The 27,242-nt window shown below is 36.8% G+C and overlaps 1 protein-coding gene across 2 annotated transcripts in view; it reads left to right on the top strand.

Moving 5' to 3' along the window:
• LOC129413919 (phosphatidylethanolamine-binding protein 4) overlaps positions 1 to 27,242 on the top strand; it is a 171,539-nt gene that overhangs the window by 79,438 nt on the left and 64,859 nt on the right. Inside the window, exon 4 of one of the 2 annotated variants that reach the window (XM_073867522.1) lies at positions 6,017 to 6,113. In XM_073867522.1, coding sequence (XP_073723623.1) covers positions 6,017 to 6,113 — 97 coding nt within the window. The remainder of the gene's footprint in view (positions 1 to 6,016; positions 6,114 to 27,242) is intronic. The other variant, XM_073867523.1, reaches the window with a different exon arrangement.

The raw sequence follows: 27,242 nt of genomic DNA, 5'->3' as shown, positions 1-27,242 counted from the left end.
AATACACACTGCCATCACTTTTGTGTTTGTGTTTAATCATTTGTCCTTGTAAATCAGTTGTGTCCCTTTAATGCACACTGCCATCACTTTTGTGTTTGTGTTAAGCTATGTCCCATTAATTCACGTTGGACCCTGTAATACACTTTAAAATCATGTGTGTGTGTGCATAATCATTGTCCTCATAATAATGTTTGTCATGGGTGGGGCTTCCATCTAATTATCAAATGTCCTCATAAATGCGTATTTTGTCAGGTTGCTATATTATACATTGTGTTGTGTGTAAACAAACTTTGAAGTGAAATCTGTGTTGTATGGCTCAAAATAAAATTTTTGATATCCTCCACATCACTGTAAAGCAAGTGGAAAGGGGTGTCCCCCTAATTCAGCAAAAAACGGGTTTGGGCTGGAGTGTCCTTGTAAATCACAAAAACCAGTATGTGTGTGTGTGTGTGTGTGTGTGTGTGTGCGTGTGTGTGTGCATGGCCGTAGGCAGGGTTTGAAAATTACCGAGGTCCAGGGTGGGGTGTTAAGAGTTAACAAATGCTATCCCAGGTGAAAAAAGTGCACCTACATAAAATACACTTTTTAAGTACACTTAGTAAGTGTACTATTTTCGTGCACTCATTTTGTGGCTTATATATCACATTTGTTTTTGGTACTTCTAAAAATTAAGTTAAGAACATCTAAGTGTTATTTTGAGACATCATTTATTTCAATACAAATCTAGTTGGTTCTGGTATTCTTACTTTTTCAGGTAAACTAAAGTACTGCTCAAGTAGAACTTTACTTTTAATAAGTATATTTGTAACATAACTTACAAATGTACTTGCTAGTATTTAAGTGGTTTAAGTACATTGAAGCATACTTAATTTTTTACCTGGGATCTAACATATTCTGTCTTAACCTTTTTACACTTTGGGTACACTCTCTCTGTTTTGGGGGATGGACATTTTAATAAGCAATATTATATAACAAAAACGTTACAAGATTTTAAACAATAACTTGTTTAGTGCTCTTATTGTTTTCAGCATGACTTTGTTAAAGGTTAACTTCTAAATGAAATGAAATAACAGAATTCTTAATGCTTGTTTTGTTGAGATTAGCTTTACCGTTTTACGCTACCTGTTTTAACATATTTGGCATATTTTATTTAATTCTTCTACATCTTTGTACCAGAGTTATTTTCTGTTTTTTGATAGTGTTGTTGATACTGTTGATACTCTTACAGACACAATTGTGATGATTACTGCTTTTATCTTACCGAATGTAGTATCAGCAATAACCTGCTCGCGCTGAATGATGCGTCTTATTTCATAACTTTCAGTTTCCATGTTGCCAGATATTAGTACGAAAAACAAGCAAAAATAATTGGCCTTAAAAAACGAAGTTCGTCCAAACATTGTAATTCAGAAATAAATCAGATAAATCGCTAATACTAACCAATACCTAACAATCACTTTATAGATAATGTCAAAGTGTCACATTAATTGCTAAAACACTACGTCTTAAGAGGATTTTTAACAACGGGATCTGGCAACACTGCAAATTCTGTACCCGCGCCGTCGCAGCTTAAGCCAATCTTCGTCATTTTACACAAACTACACAGTAAACTGTCCAAACGTAATTATATATGCGGATTCGTTTTGAAAAACCAGTTAGTCATTCAGAGAACTTCAAATTGTATTTTTTTATATAAAAAAATTACAGAGGTCCGTACCTCTGTGACCTCATAGCTGGCTACGGCCGTGTGTGTGTATGTGCGCGTTCGTGCATGCCTTCATTGATGCATATAAGCTTATATATAACCCATATGTTTTTTTTTATAAAAATGTAAACGAGGATCATGCGTTTCTTAACATACTGCTATTCATAGGCGACGATTTCTTTTTCCACTGGTGGGTGCTCGGCACAACGTCAAGCAATGCTAAGGTTACTTAGCAACGACAGATTATCAGAGTGCCCAAGCGCTTTGAAAAGATGGAGGAAAAAGGCGTGGTCACGTTTTCAGCGTGGCTTTAGATGCGAAATGTGAAGCAATTGAACATATGTGCTTGGCCATTTCGATGGGTGCTCGAGCCCCAGAGCACCCACGGGATCGGCGCCTATGTGCGTGTTTATTGTAGCACTTCCATCCATGAAACAATACACGGTTCAAGTGAGGAACCTTACTGGGGTTATAATGTTTCCTCGTGTACTGGTAGCGCAGATTGATACTTTTTCGCAACCTTGAGTGACCTATCTTGCCTAATTGCTTCGCCCCCAGGCCAGCAGGTCATCACTTTTTTCAACTCAATTCAGTTTTATTTATATAGCGCTTTTCACAATTGTTTAATTGTTTCAAAGCAGCTTTACATTAAAAGATACAGGAAAAAAAAGAAAAATCTTGCAAATATAAAGAGCAGAACACAGCAGTTAAGATTAACCATACTAGCGAGTGTAGTAAAAATTTAACCTATGTAAGAGGGTGCTAAGTTAAGCCAATGGGGTTGAAAAAAAACCCTACTCTCTAAAAAAACAAACGGTGCTATATAGCACCAAAACTGTTGATTTGAATCGTAACCATAGAAGAACCGTTTTTAGTGCCATATAGCACCGGTGAAGCACCTGTGTAGAACCATATAGGTGCCATATAGCACCACTATAGCACCACATTTGGTTCTACATAGCACTATATGGTTCTACACAGGTGCTTCACTGGTGCTTCACCGGTGCTATATGGCACTAAAAACGGTTCTTCTATGATTACGAGCAAAGAACCACTTTTGGTGCTATATAGCACCGTTTGTTTTTAGAGTGTAGGAGAAAAACCCTGTGGGAGAAAAGTCCTAGGAGGGGAAAAAACCCTTGGGAGAGAGCCAGACATAGCTGATTCTATAGAGGATATATTATATAATATGTAAGATTTTAACAATTTTATGGGGATTAAAACATAATATATATGTATATATACATGGAAAAGTAGATTAGATGGGTTCAGCTGGTGGTTGATTGTCTTGATCATGTTGAAGGAAGGTCAGTAGACCAGTGGCGTGATGACCTCCACGGCAGCCGGAGCTGGGTCTGTTAGTCCCATTGTCCTCAGGAAAAATCCTTTTAGCGTAGGGGCCGTTCACATGTACTGCAAGTGTCACACAGTATTGTGGTTTAATATCCGCTCAGTTCCAGACAGGCTAACTATAGCAGCATAAATATATTACCTACGAGTTATGTGATATCAGTTATCCCTTGCAAAAGTGCACTAACTTTGAGTTTGGTGGGCGTTTGCATTCACACAAACTTGAAGACATCTCACTGGGTGAGATTGTACTTTATATTTTTCATTGTTTGTGACCTACACAACATACAACCATCACAGTCGAACCGGCATCTCCTACATGCGTGCAACTTGCTAAGCGACAATCCATAGCTCTGATAGAATGTCGTTTTTAATAATTCATGTCTTTGAATTATCAAGACAATTCGATGCCACATCTCAAACTTACTCTTACAGTCCAGACTTTCATGATGGTTTAAGAATGCAAATCGGAAAGTAGAAATATTTCGCTGACAAATTTTAAAAGGGAGCTAAAATTTAGAACCTGTTCCCAAACAAGAACTGCTCAGTACTGCTCAAAATACAGATATTGTTTTTTGTGACTACACCTAAACTGCTCCCTGTCCCAGGTGGTAGTTGTGCATCTCTTCACACCTTCTCTCTCTGTACTCGCTTTCCATTGCATTTGATTTCTCCATCTGTCTAAATGCACATTAATTATACAGTATACATACACACATATACTTCCTACCCCAGCGACAAACACCCACATAATGCATGTGCTTTCGCCGCATTTATTAGGGGAAACACTTAAAATAGGTCTTAGTGTATTGATATTACAATGACATGATTGTTGAGATTAAAAATGAAGTGTTTGGATTGGTTCACATTCATGAAAGTTTTAAAACTGCAGCATCTAAAACATTGAAAGCATAATCTTATACATTAAAGGTCTCAATACTCAATTTCTCAGGGTTATATTCAGGGTTAAAGCTTTATTAACAACATCTGTGGCATGCTGTGGATTACCTTAGAAAATAATTACTTGTCAGTTATTCTGTAAAAATTAATGAAAAGTATATTTATAGGAATGCACTTAAAATGAAAAGTGTGAAACGTGTTAAAAATATCAAATTATCAAACTGTTTTGAAAGTATAACCGTAAAAAATATGATAAATATATATATACAAAAATATTGTTACTTGTAAACCCAGTTACTTCTGCTTGGTATCCATTTAACCATACCAGCAAAGCACATGGAAATAACTCGTCATAATATCAACATTAAACACATGTTCGACATGTAGGATAATTCTGCAAACACCATATCCTGGACAAACCCCCCAAAAATATTATAAACACCAGATAGGGTGAATGATTAGGGGGATTTCATTTAATCAAATAATTTAATGAAGTATGTGAAGTGCTGGGTAGCTGTTACAAAATAAGCATGCAGTACAATGTATAATCAAAATAAAGCAAAATAATTTTTTTATGAAAATGCATGAAGACACATGAGACAAGTTTTCAACTGATATAACTAAATAATTTTTGTAATTTTTTTTACATAAATGCAGATACAACCCCCCAAATATTTGTAAGTGTATTCCTCTAAACAATTTATTTATTTCTACTAACAGACTGTATCATCAGAAGATGTAGTATGTAGTGTTCAAATAATTTTAGGATGCTTCATTTTTTTATCATGTAAGGATTAAATAGATTTTTTTGGCAACAGGTCTGAGGCGGGTAAGGGTGTTTAATCTGTCCACGTGGGGTCAGATCACTGAGATCCTGTGAAGGTTTAATGACAGCCCGTGGAGGAGAGGCGGCATTGTTTTGGTTTTGAATATCGCCTGCAGCCGCTATCACTTAAACTTAACCATCATCCGATTATTAGGCTTATGGTTGTTTGCGCTTATTGCTTATTTGTGTCAGGTGAGCAGAGGATTTGGGTCTCCAAACCGTAGAACATCAGGGATTTTATATTTTCATGCTTTAGTTTAGGTAGGTTTAAGGTTGATTATAAATTGAGGCTGCAAGGCAAACGAGAAAGCAAGAAGAGTAAACACTACATGAAATAAAACTTGAGCTTAATTGATTTATATAATTGTGTATATATTGATTTATATTGTGTTATAGGTCATATTTGAAACTTGCACAAACACATGTTTGTTCATTTTTTAGATGTTTTAATTTTTTTATTTGCCCCTCATTTTACTAAAAGTGTTTAATTTGCTCTCTTTCTCAGTTTAGATGTAGTGGGGAGGGGCTATTGTTGCATAGCAACAGTTGTGATTGACAGCACTGTTTTCCTGAGAGAGGCGTATAATAATAACGCTATCATATGGTCTGGCAGATTTTGGGCTCCGCACCAGGGATGACAAATGCGCTCACGCAATAATTCAATCTGCTCTCCCAGTTCTTTCGACTTTAAGGGGACTTGTGGAGATGGGTGGTTGAAGCAATTAAGTTGGTCAGTCATTGTTAATGTGTAGCACCCAAAATGTGTGCCAGGCTGTTTATGGCGAAGTGTTTTTATTAAAAAAAGAAAGAAAAGTAAAGAAAACTTCGCAAACAGATTGCAAATCAGTGAATGTGTGAGAATGGAAGGTGGTCTGAGAATCTCAGTAACTAATTAAAGTTTTCTTCCATACGTCATATGCTAATGATTATGAGTTCTTACAGAAGGTATAGATGAAGTTACTGATGCTTTCACAATGTTTGCAATTGTCTGAAGAAAATATAACTACATCTATGACAAGACCTGAATAATCATGGAGAGAAAATATTAATTGTTTATTAAGGATGTATGGTGGGACATCAACATTTAAGAAACAAACATAAAAATAAAAAAATAAAAGAATGAAATTATGAAAATTATAAAAAAAAGATAATTAATAAACTGTTCTTTATTCTATTTATTGTTTTGTTATCTATAGTACTTTTAACTCACGCTTATATGTATTTTTTTTTCAGAATAGAAAATACACTTTATTGATGGTGGACCCAGATGCTCCCAGTCTTATGAATCCCTCTCTTGCCAACTGGAGGCACTGGGTGATTGTTGGCATTAAGGTATGTCACATTTTCCATAAATGTCTTATTTTACAGTTTAACAAAGTTTTTAATCAAGAGGACATTCATGTTTTTGTCATATAGCATTAGTACATTCATAACACTGAAATCCTTGAATGTAAACTAAATGTAGCCTTCTAACAAGTCAAGAACAAAGCCTTAAAATTAAGGTTGTTTAAAGCAGTGCTTTGGCACGGACTATCCTGGACATAATGTGCAAAGCTTAAGGTGTCAGAAACACTTTGGTCGGCATAGTATTCCTGGATCGCGTGGACCGTATCTGCACCTTCCATGTGCTTCACACTTGTGTTGCATTTCCGATGAGTTACATAATTACAGAGTAAAAATATCATGTTAGTCATCAGCGCTCAGCTCCGATGGGATCTAGAGGCAGATTCATCAGGCTGTGCGCGAGGACGCCGTGTTTAAACAGTCAGGGATGAGACGCACTTTAATTGCTCAATATTAAGTCAATATTTCTTCGTCCTTTCATAATCCTGCAGGCTGTTTTGTTTGATGTACATCTTTCTCGGTGGTTCTTGCCGTGGTTCTCTCGGTTCAAGGGGAAACATCATAATTTTACCTAAAAATTGTCACTGGAGAAATATACAGTATCAAATCAGACAAAAAATAAAGTTACAGAAAAATGACATTGTCTGTATACTTGAGCTGTCAAGTATAAGTGTAAATCGTGTGGGTGAATGATTCTTACTGCACTTACATTTTTTGGTTTAATCAACTTGAATTTCCAATTGAGCAGTTGCTATAAATTATAAAAATAATGTTATTTCAACTTATTTTATAATATATAGCAACTTCTAACTAGTCAAAAAAGTTTAAACTAATTGTAATTTTAAATCAATTAAACTTATTTAAGTGCAAGAATGTTTACAGTGTAAGTGCTCCATCAGATGATGTTGGGCTATGTTTAATCCAGCATTGGGTCAAAAAGGGACAAACCCAGTTGTTGGCTTAAATTAACCAGGAAAGCGTTTTTATTTGACTAAACAATGAGTACCTTTACATGCACAGAATAAGCAGATAACTATCAAAAATCTGCTTATTATAAAAAACAGTTTTCATGCGTTTACATGCAAATCAATAAACCGGCTATGCAGACAACTGTGTTTAGATGGGACTTGGAGATTTGTCAGATTTCTCGCAGGTAGTGACGTCATCGCCTATAGTACATAATAGTCGCACATGGACAAAACCGTGAGAAAGCCGGTTAAGGTGTTTACATGCCACGCGAAATCGGGGTAATGAGCAAAAACTACATGTGCCGATCGGTTTTTGCTTAAGCTGTTTATGGGCTTTCCCCAATTAAAGAAAAACGTTTTACACTTTTACATGACCCCACGTGTTATCAGTTTATTAAACATAATCGGCGCAAGACTCAATGGCTTTAAAGAACCCAGTATTTTGGGGTTGAAACAACCCAGCACAATGTTAAAAAGAGTTGTTGGTTCAGCTAAAAAAGTGTTTGTGCTGCCTTAAAATTTTGAGTTAATTCAACTTAAATATATTATGGTGCTTTTCCATTGCTGAGTACCCCACAGTTTGGTTTAGTTTGGGTTGGGTCAGCTAACTTTTGGGAGCTTTTCCATTGGGTGCAATACGTAGTACCCGATACTTTTTTCGTACCACCTCGGTTGGGGTTCCAAGCGACCCGAGCTGATACCAAACTTGACGCGAAAACACTGTAGATCACTGATTGGTCTGAGAGAATCGTCACTACCAGCATCATTGCTATAATGTAAAAGATTAGCTTTACTTTAGTGCTAGCTTGTGCTGTCTCGAGCAAACATGTTGTCATTTGTGCTCTGCTATAATTTCCCAAACTTCCTTTTAGCGATGAAAAATATCCACAGGTTGAGAATCAGGAACACCATAACAGTTTTTTCCAGACTTGCAGTTTGTGGCAGAACATTTGCGACGTGCACGTCAGCATTATATATGCTTAAATGCAACTTCAATGAGGCTCAGTGGAGCGCTGTCGACTGACGCCACGAGTGTTTGTACAGAAACTATCATGTGAGACTGAGATAGTGATAAACGCGATGTGTAAACTAGGGATGCACCGAATCCAGGATTCGGATTCGGCCGAATACTGGGCTTTTTGCCGGGGTTCGGGTTCGGCCGAATCCTAGATTTTTTTTCCACCGAACCGAACCCTAGGCTTGCGCTACGCTGGTCGACGTCACGCGGCCGTTGATTACACACATCGGGTGCTGACGTGGAGATGAGCTTTTTCATTCGGTGAGCCTTAGGGGCTGGACACACCAAAACTTTTAAACACGGCTGAAAACGCCTTGAAGACGCCAAATGCCAGCTGTTTTTCAGCCGAGCGCTTGGTAGCTGTGACGCTTCAGCAGTGGCGGAACTAGAATTTTTTTAATGGGGTGGCCAGGGGGTGGCCAAAGGTACTTTAGGGGGTCCATAGTCCATAAAAGAAATTGACGTGTAATCATAAATGAATCTTTTGATCGCATTATATGTAAACATAATAAGGGTGAATTTGAAATCTTTCTACTGTATTTCTTACATCTGATTTACTGTCTGTTAAAGAGATTAACCCAAAAATTAAAATTCTGTCATCATTTACTCACCCTTATGTTGTTCTGAACCTGTATTTTATTTTAATAAACACAAAAGAAGATATTTTGATAAATGATGGTAAGCACACAATCCATTGAATTCCATCATGTTGTTTTTATTCCTAATATAGAAGTCATTGGTTAACAGCTGTGTGCATACCATCAAAATATCTTCTTTTGTGTTCATCAGAAAAAAGAAATTCGTACAGGTTTAGAACAACATAAGGATGTAAAAATGATGACAGAATTTTCATTTTGTGAAGTATCCCTTTAATGAAACCAAAGTTTAGGAAATCTAAACTCCATGATAAACCTTAAACTTACTTCAAATAGCAGAGCTCAACACAAAGGATGTTTGAATTAATCTTTATTTACGAAGATACAGAAGATGCAAAAGTTTTATTTTTTCTTTTGATATTTAATTAACTTTAATGACAGACTTCAACAGGTTAGGATAAGACCGAATGCAATAAAATGTTTATTCGTTTAAGATGTACAGTAACCAAATGTTTAGTATGAAAATCACCAAAACAGCTATTTTGACATATGAGCATTTGTCCGTTTAAGCAAAAAAGACGCGAACATGAAGTCGTTTAAGCTCTGGCGGATATGTGCGTCGCGCTTTCAAGTTCAATGTGGCAATCCAGTCGAATTAACAATCATACAGTAGCCTATAAAGATCATGTCAAGAATGAAACATGGTGCTGGGATTTGTTGTAAAAAAAATTGGCAATCTTAGACTTTATTCAGTCCACAAGAAAATTACCACACTTCTAGCATATACGGTGAAATCATGTAGTTGCCTATTAGCAATGTACGACTTCACTTACATCATTTCAAAGAGATTCCAAGCATTATGTAGACATAACATTTATCTTCTGATGATATGAAAAGTATTCGTTACAGTAATTTTTCTGACGCGTTTTTGAAAAGACGTCACTGTTGGAGAGATAACAGAACGCGCATTATGTATATTTTCTTAATTTTGTGAATAGCACAACATTCAGTTTTTATAGACACACAAAAAATGACATTTTAACGTTTTAAATGATGTATAAATCATATCTGCATGTCCAAAATCAGCAGAGTAATCCAAGTCTCTTTGCGCAGTGATTGAAAAATAATTTGCACCGCAGGGAATTAATATTCATAGTGTTTGTTTCTAACAATGTGCTGCGCTGCCGCACGTCGAAAATAAACATAGTGATTAAGTGAAAGTAGCGCATTAAATTTGGGGTGGCACACGGGGTGGCCAGTGACATGTCAAGGGTGTCCAGTGCCACCCTGGACACCCCTCTGGCTCCGCCACTGCGCTTCAGCTGTGAGCCGGTTGGTTGCTGTGGTAATGTCCCGCCCCTCCTCCACTGTAATTTGACGGCTGTGTGAAAACTGACATTGACGAGCGGAGCTTCTCACTCAAAGTTAAATATAGTTTTCAGCGCGGAGCTGCTTGCTTATTGGAAAAACGAGCGTGTCGCAACGCATCGCTTTCATTATGCATATGCTTATGGTTATTGTCAAAATAGTTTTTCCAACTTGCCATCCTGGCATAATGTACAGTTAAAATTAAATAAAATGAAAAAATACATTGCTGTGGACGTTGTTTACTTCATTCATGTGTTTTACTGTGTTAATGGAATAAGGATGCAAGTAGGATTCGGTATTCGGTTTCGGCCGAATCTTAAAGGAATAGTCTACTCATTTTCAATATTAAAATATGTTATTACCTTAACTAAGAATTGTTGATACATCCCTCTATCATCTGTGTGCGTGCACGTAAGCGCTGGAGCGCGCTGCGACGCTTCGATAGCATTTAGCTTAGCCCCATTCATTCAATGGTACCATTTAGAGATAAAGTTAGAAGTGACCAAACACATCAACGTTTTTCCTATTTAAGACGAGTAGTTATACGAGCAAGTTTGGTGGTACAAAATAAAACGTATCGCTTTTCTAAGCGGATTTAAAAGAGGAACTATATTTTATGGCGTAATAGCACTTTTGGGAGTACTTCGGCGCAGTAACACCCTCCCTCTCCCATTATGAGAGTGAGAAGGGGAGCGGACTTTTCAGGCGAGTTGAAGTACCCCTAAAAGTGCTATTACGCCATAAAATATAGTTCCTCTTTTAAATCCGCTTAGAAAAGCGATACGTTTTATTTTGTACCACCAAACTTGCTCGTATAACTACTCGTCTTAAATAGGAAAAACGTTGATGTGTTTGGTCACTTCTAACTTTATCTCTAAATGGTACAATTGAATGAATGGGGCAAATATAACGACACGCCTATAATCCCTCCCACTGCGAAGTGATACTAAACTTGATGGAAAAGCTAACCATGCCAAACTAAACCGTGGGGTACTATGCAATGGAAAAGCGCCATTAGTCTGCAACTTTTTTTATTCAACTAATATTTTTAAGTTGAATTAGGGCAGCACACACACACTTATTTAAGTTGAACCAACAAATCTTTCTTTTGCAGTGCTTTGGTTAAATGATAACCCAACATTTTAGGTTTGTCCCTTTTTACCAAAGGCTGAATTGAAAATAACCCAAACTTTTTTTAGAGTGAAGAGGTAACAAGTATTCCCTAACCATTTTTGTCTTATATACCTCCCACAGTCCCATTAGTAAGACCTGCAGTATATGAATCATGTTTATTTTAACTCTTATCATTACTATACTGGCTCGACTTCCAGCCTGCACAACCAAACCCCTACAGATGATTCAGAATGCAGCGGCAAGAGTGGTTTTCAATGAGCCAAAGAGGGTGCACGTCACTCCTCTGTTTGTCAAGTTACATTGGCTCCCTATAGCTGCTCGCATCAAATTCAAAGATCTGCTCCTGGCCTTTAAAACCACCACTGGATCAGCATTCCCTTACAGTACCTTCCCTTACTTATATAGCCTTATGTACCCTCTCGATCCCTGCGCTCTATCTCACTGAGCGACGGCTTGTGGTGCCATCTCAAAAAAGGAAAAAAACATTGTCGCGTAGCTGTCTTTAAGAATCGGCTAAAACTCATCTATTACCTCACTTCCTAAAATAGAGCTTACTATTTTCCTTTTTTCTTTATCTCTATCTGTATATTCTTACATATATTCTAGAATAAAAATAAAAATGTACTAACTAACCCTTGGCTATGTATACTGGCTTGGGTATGTCTCAATCAGCTCCCTTGTTCAGTAATCAGGGCACTGTTCAGGGAGTCGGCCATTTTAAGGGCTGTCTCAATCGCTAAATCCTTCCAGTGCTCAATGCAACGCAAAAACCAGTGAGCATCGATTGTCCCTATGTTCCCTTACCGGAAATCACGTGACCTTTTCTGAAGCTCGCCTATCGAAAATCACATGATCCACTCAATAAACTTTATAAAATGTGGCAGAACTTTTATAAAGACAAACGTTTGTTTTAGTTTTAAATATAAACACACATCGCTACACAGTAAGGGACCAGAATCTACTCAATATTTAAAATAATAATATTTATTTAAAATTTTAAAATAAATAATATATTATTAAAAATGTAATTATAGTCCTCCAATTTTATGCACGGATATATTAACACCGTTTTTCACAATGTACTGTTTAAAATTAAGTCAGAGAGATGTTGGTTTTGCCGGTTGTTGATTAGTAACAGCTGTGAGTGATTACAACGCGCTTAAAGCAGCCACGTGACAGAAAAATAAGTGAACATTATCCCAATGTCAAGTGAGCTAGGGTCCTTACCAGTGTACACGATATACTGATTCACGACCTCGGGAGCTAGTGAACGAATTGAGACACAGGGCATTTCTAGTGCACTTATGTATTGCTGTTCTTGTGTTGCTATAATTGCTTCTATTGTTTACCTAATTTAGACAAAAGCGTCTGCTAAATGACTTAATGTAATGTTAATGTAAATTTATATTATTTAAAGCGGACATGTCATAAACATCTGACTTTTCCATGTTTAAGTGCTATAATTTGGTCCCCAATGCTTGTATAAACCTAGAAAATGTGTAAAAGATCAACCCAGTAATGTAGTTTTGGTAAGTCATTCTCTGTAAGCATGTGAAAAAATAAGTCACTGAAATTTGGCTCTGCTTGTGATGTCAGAAGGGGATAATACCGCCCCTTAATCTGCACTATCCAACCACGACACTGCCATTTAGTGCAAATCAGCTCATTTGCATTTAAAAGGACACACCCAAAATTGGCAAATTTTTACTCACACCTACAAAGTGTCAATTTTAACATGTTATAATAAATTATCTATATGATATTTTGAGCTAAAACTTCACATGCGTAATCTGGGTACACCAAAGATTTATTTGACATCTCAAAAAAGTCTTGTGAAATGTCTCCTTTAAATGCCCAATCTTGTAATTATTCACTTAAAAAAGTGAAACATATGAGAAAGAATATGTTGTTAATGTTTCATTCAAATTTAAATATAAAAATGATGGCTTGATTTTAAAACATAATTGTGCATTTTATTTAATGTTGTATTCCCTTTTCAACACGTTTTCACCCTCTTATAGTCACATTTGCCTGTGGTCACATTAGGTTTACACTATTTTCATTCTTGTTTCATCATGTGATGTTTATGAAATACCACTATAAACGAACCTACCCTACCCTACCGAAAACAGCACTGTGTCATTTACTACCCTCTGCAGGCGTTTTACTCGTAAGGCTGATACAAATACAGTACATGTGTTCTAAAAGCGGCACATGATCGTATTCCCTGAGACTGAGGCAATCTTCAACTTAACCCTGCCCTCCTGCTATTCTCTAGCTCGCTGAGACGAGCCTCCTCCCAGTCTGGCCAGGCGACACATTGTGAATAAACAAATGTATTTCAGGTGCTCAGACAGACAAGCTCTCAATACCCTGTCACTGTGTGGGTGGCGGCATGCCGCCCGTCCGCTCCCTGATTGGCTGTCTCGTCGTGCTGTGCGTACGACGAGGAGCCGTGGTTGGTCAGAGGTTTAATGAGGCTGGTGGGAGGTGAGTAATTGATGCTGTGACTTCCTCTAACCTCGCTGAAGTTATAATAACATCCCGTGCGAATGTGTGGAATTATCTGTCTTGGAATACTCCTGGGCTTCAGACTGAAGCAGGTGCCACACAAATGAACAATTCCCCTCTCACTCCCAACACCATATTTAGAAAACTACCCTATAATTCCTTTTTTAGGAATTCAATTACAACCATGATTTGGCGTGTTACTCCCCCATACAAGCAAACGTAATGCTTTTTGTGTGTTGCATGTAAACACAATAGGATGGCAAAAGTTGTTTTTCATTTGAAACTTTTCGGCTTGGAGATCACATTTGTGTCTAATCAGCTAGTTTTTATCAAAAACTAAAACAAAAATGGGGGTGTGTAACAACAAAACCTATACAAAATATTTTCTCATTATTTGTGCTTTAACACATCATGATTAAAGGGATAGGTCACCCCAAAATGAAAACTAATTTCTCATGTCGTTCTAAACCTGTATGAGTTTCTTTTTTCTGCTGAACACAAACAAAGATATTTCGATAAATGATGGTAAGCACATTGACTTCCATTTTTGGGTGAACTTACACTTTAATACGAATCTGTTCATATTTATGACTTGTAAATATCACTGTATATTCTTTTTAATGATATATATTATTTGATTATGTTTATCATATCCCCCCTTTTAGAGATCAAATGGCTTTACTAGTTAACAAGATCTAGTTTAAGTACTGTTACAAATACTAAGTTATGGTAATCAGACAGTGACAATTTATTTGTTCGTATTTTAAATAAGTACTTGCTGTTGATGATTAATTTTGCATCTAAAAAATCAATAAGGGACCAAATGCACTGAATCAAATGGTGCCTTTCCATTGCACATGAGTTGTGACAAACGACTGCAGATAAACCGAAAGTTTTTTCTATGGAGAGTCGCACAAGGGCTGTGTGTGGTTGCGATCATTTGGGATGTGACATTTTTGGAACCGATATGATCTTTGCATGCATTTAAAAAACTGAACTTGAGCATCTAGACCACCTGCCTGGCCAGAAGTGACACATTTCTGTGTATTCCCATCAAAATGAGGTGTAATCCTTTTTTTATGTTCAACTTAATCAGTAACACCTGAATCCTATTTTTATTTTTTTCTGAATATGTTATCTTAAAAATTATAGATGATATTTCGTCATACAGTATATCCATAGCTGTTAAATGATTTGTATTAATTTACAGTATTTTTTTATCACTATTCAATTCAATTCAATTCAATTTTATTTATATAGCGCTTTTCACAATACTTAATTGTTTCAAAGCAGCTTTACATTAATAGAAGCAGTAAAAGCACAGAAAAACGACAGATAGCACAACATAATACACGATAGGATAAGCAGTCAAATTTGTTGCGGCTATAACTCGACATTATAAGCGAGCGTATTACTAATGTAACGTCTAGAAGAGGAAGCTAAATTAAGCCCAAGAAGGCTGCCTCCCCGGGGTAAAAAACCCCCTAGGAGAAAAAAAAAACCCGGGCTGTTTAGCCGAGGAAATAAAAAAAGTCCTGGGAGGGAAAAACCCTTGGTAGATAAACGGATAAGGAGATTAAGCGGAGATTAAGCGGGTTCTGCCGGTGATCGTTGGTCAGGCATCAGCTGGGCATCACGTTGAAGGACGACCAGTAGATCAGAGGTGTGCCGACTTTCACATCTACCGGAACTGGGTCTGTTTGTCCCATTGTCCTCGGGTCGAGGACGAGACAGGGAGAGAAAAACAAAATCATATTAGCGTAGGGGCTGTTCACATGTAATGCAAGTGTCACACAGTGATGTGGTTTAATCAGCTTAGTTTCAGACAGACTAACTATTGCAGCATAATTATATTATCCACAGTTGAGGATTTTGCAAATTGGGGGCCCACTGCAACGGTATATATGGTAACTAAGGGTCACCTTCCGATCTTTAAGAGAAAATGAAACCTGTCGACCCATTTGACTAAGGCCTGTAACCCCACTGTCGTCGTTAATGCAGGTTCAGTGGCAAACGGGTCTATATTGCATACTATTTACAAGACCACGAGAAAACGCCAACATCGCAACCTGACCATACGTGTCAACCCGTTTGACTAAGGCTGGAAGCCCCACTGTCGTCGTTAATGCAGGTTCAGTGGCAAACGGGTCTTTATTGCATACTATTTACAAGACACACGAAAGTTCCAAAATCGCAACCCGACCATACGATAAGATATGGTGAATATTCGTGGAATGAAGACTCTTGCGCTGCTTTACGGGAATGAGCTCTACCATGATGGCATGGATTTACGATCAAACTGAAAGTTCATTACGAGTGCCACTAGGGGGACAAATCTGACAGTCGTGTCTGAATGTCGTGTGCAATGGAAAGGTAGCAAGAGCGTGATGTGTAAACCACTTTTCCTGGAATTGTTAAATCACACAAGTTATAGAATTTTTCTTTTATTCCATAATGATTTTAGACTTTAATTCCATTATTTATTCTAGTTATGTATTATTAATGGTGGTTGTTAAGCAGTCATGTTCATACTTACAGTATAAGGTTAGGACAAATAAGAGTCAACTTAACACAAAAGAGAAATGAATGAGAGCTTAAATTCAGTGCACTATTAAAAATAAAGGCGAAAGAAAAGGTTCATCACAGCGATGCAATATAAGAACCATTTTTGTGTTTCCCCAAGGACTCGTTAAACACAAACGGGCAGACCTCAAAACCTACTCTTCAATTACATAATTTTACTTATAAAGTGGTTAAACAGATTACATTGGTTTTTGAGTCATGGATTTGATCAGCAAAAAATGGAAATAAGGAAAATAAAGAAATAAAGAGTTTCGTTGCAAAACGAGATAAGCACCGTTTTTTTAATTGTTCAGAAATCTTGTTTTTTGTTCCTGCATTCCAATTAATTTCAATTCAACTGCAGTTGGTTTGTTTTGATTTAAACCTTCATAACTTAAAAAATACAGCTAAGTAGCACCATAAAACAAAGTAATAACATGATAACATAATCATAAACATGTTTTGACAAAAATTTTAAAAAAATGGATTTATCTCGTTTTGCAACGAAACTCTTCAAATTATAAGCATATGAAAATAAAAGAGAACAGTTACAAATAAAGTATAACAGTAGTGTTTATGAACAGAAATATAATCAAATGATTAATAACACTGTCTTCTTTTCATTATATACAGTAAATGACATATAATGAATCTTTTTAAAGGGACACTCCACTTTTTTGGGAAAAATGCTCATTTTCCAGCTCCCCTATTTGATTCTTACCATTTTGGAATCCATTCAGCTGATCTCCGGGTCTGGCGCTGCCACTTTTAGCATAGCTTAGCATAATCCATTGAATCGGATTAGACCGTTAGCATCGCACTAAAAAAAACCCAAAGAGTTTCAATATCTTTCCTATTTAAAACTTGATTCTTCTGTAGTTACATTGTGTACTAAGACCTACAGATAATTAAAAGTTGTGATTTTCTAGGCAGATATGTCTAGGAACTATACTCTCATTCTGGCGTAACAATCAAGGACTTTGCTGCCGTAACATGGCTGCAGCAGGCGTAGTGATATTACGCACTGCCCGAAAATAGTTCCCTATTGTGAGCAAATCTTTCAAACGTGTTAAGGAGCGTCACATTTCCAGCTGACGTCAGAGGTATTAAGGCCAATCACAACGTACAGATAAGCTTTTCAAATCCGTGCGTTTCAGGAAGAGAGTGAAATCTGAAGCTACAAAAATATACGCTATGTGGAAAATAATCAGTTTTTTTAAACCATAAACCACGCAAACACATTGTATTATACCAAATACACAAAATAACATGTTTTAGTAATGAAATAGGTGCTCTTTAACATCTGGACAATGGTGATGTTATTTTTATTTGTTGATATGTCTGTTGTGCATTATAATGACAATGTTTTAAAAGGAATGAATTAACGCAAGGGTAAAGTACTCAACTGTGATATTAGCCATTCTGCAGTCTGTGATCACTCTCTTTATTGATATAATTCCCTTTTTACATTGGATGGTTTGCCAGCAGTCTAAACCAACTGTTACTTTACCAGAAGGTTGGCAATCCATCTAAATCCATAATGAAAGTAAATAAAGCACTTGTGACAAAGGTCAAAATAAATGCATTGTGAAAATAGTGCGCCGCTATTACAACCATAATGAGAGGATTTTTATTTGTGAACTCATGAGTTAAACAAAAAATGGTAAGAAATTTGGTCTGTAATCTATGATCTAAAACACAAATTTACCTGAACCCTTGAAGACTTCTTTCTTTCTTTTTTCTTTCTTTCTTTCTTTCTTCTGTTCTGTCTTGTGGCATTCATTTGACCTCTGTCCATTTGAGGGAGGTATTTCTAACACTTTTTTGGAACCATATTTAGTTTGTCATTTCCTCTGTTTGGCAGCATGTGTACAGATGGACCCTTCCTCTCGTACTGCTGCCAACTCGCCACTCACAGTCAGTCGCCATCTCCAGTCACCACTCGAGATTTCTGGCTCTCACTGTGAATCAGATCCACACATTTCTGTCATTGCAGAACATGTATCCCTCAGTAACAGATCATCTTATGCTCCTTGGCATCCAACTGTTATCATCCAACCATACTTGAACTGTTCCTGGGTCAGACCTGACCCGTTCCTCTTTTCTTTAGCAAACCATTAATGTCTATCAGGATTCTGTTTACAGTTGTCTTACACTTTTCTGACCTTGACTGGTGTGACTGCACTCTATAAGTGATAGCTTTTAGGGTGTTTCAAGATGTTTGACAACATTTTAAATCGTGTGCTTCTTGTAACTTTACTTTTATGACTTATTTCTTTTAATTCTTGGTGAATAATTTGTCTTGCATCACGTTGTGGCTTATTAGCAGGCCCAAACGTAATCCATGCCCGGAGATTTACGCGGAAAACTCAGCAGAATTCGTCATTGACATGGAGAAATACCCCGCACTTGAGCGTGTTTGTGAGCAGTAGCCATCATTGACAAGCATGCATATCCCGGGTGTTTTTTGTGAGCCGTCATTAGCCTCTTTCACACAGTAATTCTGGTAAATTACCATGAATTTACCAGAATGAATTTACCAGTAAATACAAAAATGTGCTGTTCACACACGCAGTGGCGTTCCGTTATTTTACCAGTAAGACTTCATTCACACATCAGTATCAAAATACCGGTAAATTCGTTGAGAAAGCGGAAGTACCTGTAGCACGCGGCGAGCTCAGTGTTGTATTTGTAAACAATCCACGTCGTTCATATCCACGGTCCGTATTTTGCTGTTTTCACGTCTGTGGTAAACAGTCGCGAAGTTGCTCATGACCAAACAACATTAAATGAGACGACATCAAACCGAAAATGCGTTTTTAACAACAGTACTGTTTGCACTTTAGGCTTCACAGAGGGCGTGCTAAGGACGTCGGCAATTCGGCGGTCAGCTGTTTTTAACAACTTTGGTGAAGAAATGTGGATGTAAACTGCAGGCGTGCTCAACTTTCAAGCAGCATGTGTGTGGAAACGTCAGTAAACAGTGCGGGGGTAAACGCGTCATCTGTATTAAAACGCTATGATTGGCCCGCAGCTGTCAGCACGGTCTGACGTCGTCCGTTCTAAATGCCGGTAATCCTATAATTTTCGTTCACACACAGCGCTTACCGGTAAATTACTGGTAATCTTACAACCTGTCTTACTGGTAAATTGGGAGCACTGATTTACCGGAAAGGTTCTGTTCACATATGACATGTTAACGGCAATTTACCAGTAAATTACCAGTAAAGAGTGTATGTGTGAAAGGGACTATTGACAAGCTGTACATAAACATTGCGCATGCTGTTTGCTGGGACCATTTTTAATTATATAGAGCACAAACCATTTGATATTTAAGATGAAATAAAACTTACAGCGAAGTTTAATGGACACTCCACTTTAAAAAAAAAAATTAGGCTCATTTTTCAGCTCCTCTAAAGTTGTGAATTTCTAGGCAAATATGACTAGGAACTATACTCTCATTCTGGTGTAATAATCAAGGACTTTGCTGCCGTAACATGGATGCAGCAGGCGCAATGATATTACGCAGTGCAGAAAATAGTCCCCTTAGTAACTTTCAATGGCAGGGGATTCTTTTTGGGCAGTGCGTAATATCACTAAAAAAGTAAAAAAGACAAATTTGACCTCTTAGCAAAAGGAAAAAGCACCAACATTCAAAAAAGAAAGGTAAAAAGGTGTCATAGCTCTGCAAAATGTGGTTATAATGGAAGTCAATGGGGCAAAAACAGCCACTAACAATAAATGAGGGAGAAGAAAATAAAAACTGATGCTACACAAAAACTGAAAATGCTTCAAAGCCAATCTTTGACATGCCCAAGACTGTGAAAAAGGTTTTAAAAAATCCAGTTTACAATCACTTTTTATATTGAAAATCTGTCATTTTGTGTGTGTTTTTCCCCCAAATCAGTGACACCACTTATAAACTTGGCAATTAAAGAGTTAAAATCATGGAATTTTTGTGAAGATTTGGTAGTTTTGATCAGTAATGAGGTTGATTAACAGATTTATGTAAAAAATGTGGAACTAATTTCTGCTGCTTTTAGTAGATTGTGTTGGTCATTATGTTGCCCCTGGTTATTTAATTTGCTCCTTTTTAGTAAATAACCTGCCGATATTAACTCTTTCACCGCCAGCGTTTTTTAAAAAAGTTGTCAGCCAGCGCCAGCCTTCCAGAAAATGTTCTTCTTCAAATATATAAACATACAATATACCAAATGAAAGAACAGACCCTCTGCTTTCAAAAAAAAAAAAAAAACGTTTCATCCTACACTGTAAAACATTTGCTGTCATTTTGCAGCTGGTTGCCAGTAACTTACTGTAGAAGATAAAGTCTAAAAATGTTTCATGTTCATTTAACTTTGAACAAAATGTTGCCAGTAAATAACATAAATGTAAAATCTACAGTAAGCTAGTTGCCAGTAATACCCACTAATACTGTAATTTCTACAGAAATTTTTTACAGTATACCTTGAGTAGTTCTTTTGTAATCAGCTTTTGAATATGGGTAGGTTTCTGCAAAAACACCACATTTTGAGCAAAAAGCAGAGATAATTCCATTTTTGTGACGGACTTTTCATAGAGATCCCATTCAGAGCGATCTTTAAAACAGATACGGACATGCAGCCGCTTGCCATAGGGCAATACTTCCGGGTTTAAAAAGTTGCGGAAGGTTACCTAGTGGATAATAGCGGAAAGACGGAAATAATCGTCATTGGCGGGGAAGCGTTTTCTCTTGATTGACCAGATATCTCGTCAGTGGCGGGGAAAGAGTTAACACTCCCATATGCGCTTTTTAGAATTACATTTTTATGCCAATTTGCCCCGTTTACTTAATCTGACCCTTAAAATTATTCCGCAGATTTTTCCAAAAACATTTCGCAAAAAAGTCTGCAGATTCCATCATGGCAGCACTTATTAGGGATTGTATTATGATTTTTGGCAGAGCAGATGACAAACTTCATAACGTTGGTACCATTGTAAGGGTGATCAGAACCTCCAAAATAACCATACATACATTACATCTATGCATTTGGGTATATGCTTTTATCCAGCGCAGTGTATATTTAAAATACTTGTGTTCACTGGGAATCGAACCCACAAACATTTGCACTGCTTGCACAATGCTATACCACACAATAGCTCTGCCATATTTACACAACATAGTCCTGTTGATTATTCAGTTAAACTGATGCAAAGTGAATTAGTAATGAAGTTATTAATTCTGTTGGAGCAGATGGTGATGATGAGGGATACTGGGAGCTGAAATGCCCCTGTAGCTCACCACTCAGCCTGTCTGACCCATTCTGCCTCTCAATTCCCCACTGCTCATTGACTACCACCAAAAAAACCCTCCCTGAACAGCTTGTTCTCTATCCCTCCAGATCGCAACGCTTCCACTTCTCGCTTTCTCTGATTTCTGTGTCTCTCTTTTCCCACACTTAAAAGCAAATGTTTTTGTTTGCTCTGCTGACAGAAACAAAGGCCGAACGGTTAGCGACAGTGAGTAGTTTGCTTATGTAAATAAACCACCAGGTAAAAAAATCTTTATTTTTATCCTAATTGTCCACCCACCCAGACTGCAGTATCACATAACCCAAGAGCAGTTGGTGAATCAAATAATCATTAACTGTAATACTGCACAGGAGTCTTGCAACATTATTAATATTGGAAAATATTTCAATATTTTCATTCATTCATTTATTTAAAGGAACAGTATGTAAGAAATTTTTTGTAATAAATCATAAAACCGCCCTGATATGTCTATATATACATTAAGAAATCATCTTCATTTAAAATACGTATATCACTCACAACAGTCGTCCTGCCAGGATATTGTCATTTAAAAAGTGAAGTTGCAGCCCTCAACTGATGTTTATGTTGTCATGTTGTGTATTGGCCACCAGCTGTGTGATTGTAGTACCAGTTTTAGCCACAATCCTACATACTGTTCCTTTAAGGTCCAATATTCTTGGTTGGCAGAATACAATTGCGTGATAATTTACAGTGTAACTTAAATGTCCAAAGATGTTTTGGGAACACTCTTAAGTGTGTGGGCTTTTACTTAATGATACTGTCCATGCTTATTTCTTGCACAATGTCCAAACTGACCCAGACACACCCTCATCTCATTCACAAACACACATCCAGTACACTCCCTTACATTCTCGGTTATACAGTCAGAAAACCTGCAGTCACAATAGAGTCTGTAGAGAGATTATGAGCATCACTAATTGCTAACAGACAGATATAAAGTATTGTTATGGGTCAGTCTATAAAACTGATGCGTTTTTCCATAAGGAGATATTTGCAGTTGTTTTGCATTTGCATTCGTTTTTCATTGTTGTGGGATTGTCCATCTGATAAATGTTTTTAGGTAACACTTTACAATAAGGTTGTATTTGTTAACACTGGGCTCAATCTTACACCCGGCGCAATGCAGCGCAATCTTACACCCTGCGCAATGATCATTTTCACGTTTAGCGCCACATTGTTTAAATAGCAATTTTTGCGCCCATGGGCGTTCTGGTCTGAAAACGAGGTGTGTTCAGGCGCATTGTTTGCGCGTTGTTATTTTAAAATAGACTACGCCATTGACCAACAAAAACCTGGTCTAAAGTCTGAAGTCAATGGCGCAATATGTTTTTTGTTATTTAAAGAGCGCATTATTAATATGCGCCTATAAACAGGACGACACGCGGGTTTGCTCATCACACACATGAATGCGCAGCAGCACAAAAACGCTTTTAAATATGAAAGATTAAAGGATTGAATGTAAAAAATTATTATTGAGTCTTTTGGACATAAATGAGGACTAATTATGAGACGTAGAAGGCGTAAAGAGCTGCTTCACCTGCAGCCTGGTAAGTAAATAAATGCTTTGCATTAAACAAATGCATCTGTTTTTAAATGTTCTTTTAATGCTACCTCACGGATTTATTGTATATGACGACTCTGTACTTGTGGATATGGTGAGATGTGAAACATTTTTAAGTAATGCTTAAAAAAAACTGACGCTGTTCAAGTGCTGAAACATGCGGAGACCTATTTGTAAATTCTTTATCTCCTGTTTGTTACAAATAAAGTATTTTAGAGTACAAACCTTTTCTTACATACTTGTAAATTATTTTTGATGATATTGGATAGCCATACATTTAAAGCAATTAAAAGCCTGCTTTTTTACCTCCATGACTAAAAGAAAACGGGTTTTAAAGGTTTTAATAAAAAATTAACAATTTCAATACAAGTAAAACAACACAATTATTTAACATTGATCTTAAACTGGGGATCTTCTTCCTCCGCTTAGTTTTTCAGTTTACAAAGTCCGTCATCTACTCTAAATAGGGATTAGACATAGTGCCAGCGCAACTGGCTTTTAAAGGGGATGAGAGCTGAGACTCTCATTGGTTTATTGCACGTTAACATTACTCATAAAAAAATAGGACCAACCCTTTTCGACCATGCGCTCGGTGCACAAATAATTTTCCCGTCGTTAAATTAGCAAAAGTGGATTCGGACACGCCCATTTAGACGTTGCGCTGTGCGCTTTAGACAATGCGCTTAGATCGTTAAAATAGGGCCCATTAAGTTGATGTGTTATCAAACATGAACTAACAATGCACAATACTTCTACAGCATTTATGAATCTATGTACATGTTAATTTTGGCATGTACAAATACATTTATAAAATCAAGTGTTGTAACTGTTAAAGAATCAGTCAGTTTTCAAAAAAAAAAAAAATCCAGATAATTTACTCACCACCATGTCATCCAAAATGTTGATGTCTTTCTTTGTTCAGTCGAGAAGAAATTGTGTTTTTTTAGCAAAACATTTCAGAATTTTTCTAATTTGAATGGACTTTAATTGACACCAAAACTAAAATTTCAGTTTAAATGACTCTAAACGATCCCAAGCGAGGCATAAGGTTCTTATCTAGTGAAACGATTGTCATTTTTGACAAGAAAAATAAATAATATGCACTTTTAAACTGCAACTTCTCGTCTATCTCTGGTCCTGTGATCCACCAGCGCGACCTCAAGCAATACGTCATCACGTCAGGAGGTCACGGATGACGTATGCGAAACTACGCCCCAGTGTTTACAAGTGTGGAGAAAGAGGACCGTTCCGACGTTTTTATGCCGAATTATACTAATTAATGTCTTTGTGTCAGTTTATTGTTTAAAATGGTGCGCAAATGTGTCATACATGTAACACGGGACCTTTCCACGGCATTACGCAATTACGTGAGGTCGCGCTGGCGCGTCACACAGCCGGAGGAAGAAGATAAGTTGTGGTTTAAAAGTGCATATTTTTTATTTTTCTTGTCAAAAATGACAATCGATTCGCTAGATAAGACCTTTATGCCTTGTTTGAGATCGTTTAGAGTACTTTGCAATTTTAAACTGCATTAAAACCGTTAAGTTTTTGGGTCCATTAAAGTCCATTAAAATGAGAAAAATCCTGAAATGTTTTTCTTAAAAAAGCATAATTTCTTCTTGACTGAACAAAGAAAGACACCAACATTTTGGATGACATTGTGGTCAGTAAATTATCTGGATTTTTTTAAGAAAGTGGATTAATCCTTTAACATTAGTTAATGCACCAGGAACTAACATGAATAACTGTATTGACATTAACTAGTATTAATACATGCTGAAACAATATAGCCTACTGTTCATTGTTTGTTCATTTTAGTTTATGCATTTAAAAATGTGTACCAATACAACTTTATGGTAAAGTGCTACCTGTTTTAAAATGTTTTTAATTCATTTGCACTTAAATTCTTATGTTTTGTAATGTAGTTATGCCTTAAAGAAATGTGTGAAAGTTTTACAGTATAATTAGTGATGGTCACAATCTCTCTACAGACGATATTTTGACTGCAGGTTCTCTGACTGTAGAGTCAAGAATGTAAGGGAGTGTACTGGATGTGTGTTTGTGGCAGATATGAGGGTGTGTCAGGGTCAATTTGGACATTGTGCAAGAGAAATGCATGGACAATATCATAAAGTAAAAGCACACACACTTATTCAGACATTTATGTTACGCTGTAAATTATCATGCAATTGTATATACTGTATATACAGGGTGCGATTTGCTGGGGGGGATTCACAATTACTGTAATTTTAGAAAGTGTTTACAAAAATGATGATGCCATCAGCTATTTTATTTGTTTTAAACACTTAAAATGATGGACTTAAATAGCACACATTTTGCTGTATAATCCTTAAATGATCGTTTAAATTAATCCATCCGTTAATCTGTGTCGAGGTGTGATACACTTGAGGAAAAGACCTCAGTTTTCAGCCAACATAGCAACATGACTGTCTCTTCACACCATGACAGACAGATAAACTATTGTAATGCTGTGAGAACAGCTGTGTCTCTGTTTCTGTAAAGTCCTTCATGGGCCTTTTGGGATGCTCGGCTCTGCCTGTACTGCTTGTCTTTTGACTGCTGATTGGTTTATATTTCTTTCCCTGGGAGGACTGTGCTTTTTTAAAAAGTCAGTGTGTCAAGTGCAGCTTTTTCTCTTTTCCCTGTGTGTATGTGTATTTGTTTGTGCATCTGTGTGTAGCTAAAGAAGCTGTTAAGCTCTGTACTGTAAGTGATGCCTGGACTCTTTAGGGTCACCAGCACAGCAAATCTGTAGGAGTTTGTTATGCTAAGACTCTGTTTAAGAGAAAACCTGCGCAACCTGATCTCACGGGAATTTGTACATAGTTTACAAGGTGGCTATTTATATTCGTAAAAAACGTATAATTACGAGGAAAACGCATTAATAAAACCCTAACACAGTCCCTACACCCAAAGTAACTGGGGTGAAATCTTTTAAAAAGATTTACTATATGACGAACAGACGCAAAGCCATCGGCATCCGCTGTATACAGATCCGGTGTACGCTTGTTCAAAACCAAGAGAAAAGCCACCAGAAAAAGTTACACGTCCTCATTGATTGTGAAATAGCATTGGCTCCTGTGTGTCTCATGACTGATTGCATCCTTAAGTCAGCTATCAATGTAAAATGATATTGGCTCTCGTGAGCAACATGCGTCATGCTCTAATGTTGACTTCATGCATTACATTTATTGTGTACTTCATATAAACTGATCGGATGCTGTCAGTCCGCAAGATTTGAAACACAAGTTATTTGTAATGCTTTTATACTGTTGTTTATTGGTCAATTTATGCAATACATACCTGGGTGATTCTCATGAAATCCAGATTTAGAAGGTGTCCAGCACCATTTTTTAAAAGCCCTTGAAGTCAATTTTTTGCACATATAAGATTAAGATCCGAACTTACTATGATCATTATTTTTAGAGGATTTAAAAAAATTTTCCTATAGAATTATATACATTTTTTAGATTATCATTATCAAAAATTATTAGGGATGCACCGATAGAATTTCTTTGGGCCGATACCGATTCTGATTTAAACAGACAACTTGTGGCCCATACCGATGCCGATACCGATATTAAACACTTGTATACAATACTATACAGTTGGTCTATTAGCTAGTTCATTTCTGCATCAAATTATTTTTACTGAACATGAATTGGATCTAATTAACATTCAACTGACCAACATAATAAGAGCGGCACAAATTAAGCTAAAACAAATATAATAAGACAGCATGACAACCTTCAAAGGTGGTTTTTGCTATTCAGCATTTATTTTATTAACAACATCAACTCATTTTTTACATATAATGGATTTCTTTATGCAGTTAATTAATAAACAATCGGTATCTGCCTTTCTCATGCTATTGCCGATATGCCGATGGTTTCAAATTCATCAAATATCGGCCGATTAATATCGGCGGCCGATACATCGGTGCATCACTAAAAATTATCATTACCGCAACGTGATATTACATTAAATATATCCATTTACCAGCTCATGTTTCGGTAATGAGAACTAAAAAGTTGTCTAGGTACTATGACAAAAAACTTTCAACTT

The sequence above is a fragment of the Misgurnus anguillicaudatus genome, chromosome 5 (genome assembly GCF_027580225.2).
Source record: "Misgurnus anguillicaudatus chromosome 5, ASM2758022v2, whole genome shotgun sequence".
NCBI lineage: Eukaryota > Metazoa > Chordata > Actinopteri > Cypriniformes > Cobitidae > Misgurnus > Misgurnus anguillicaudatus.
The sequence above is the reverse complement of the archived record's forward strand: the minus strand, read 5'-3'. Positions and strand labels throughout refer to the sequence as shown.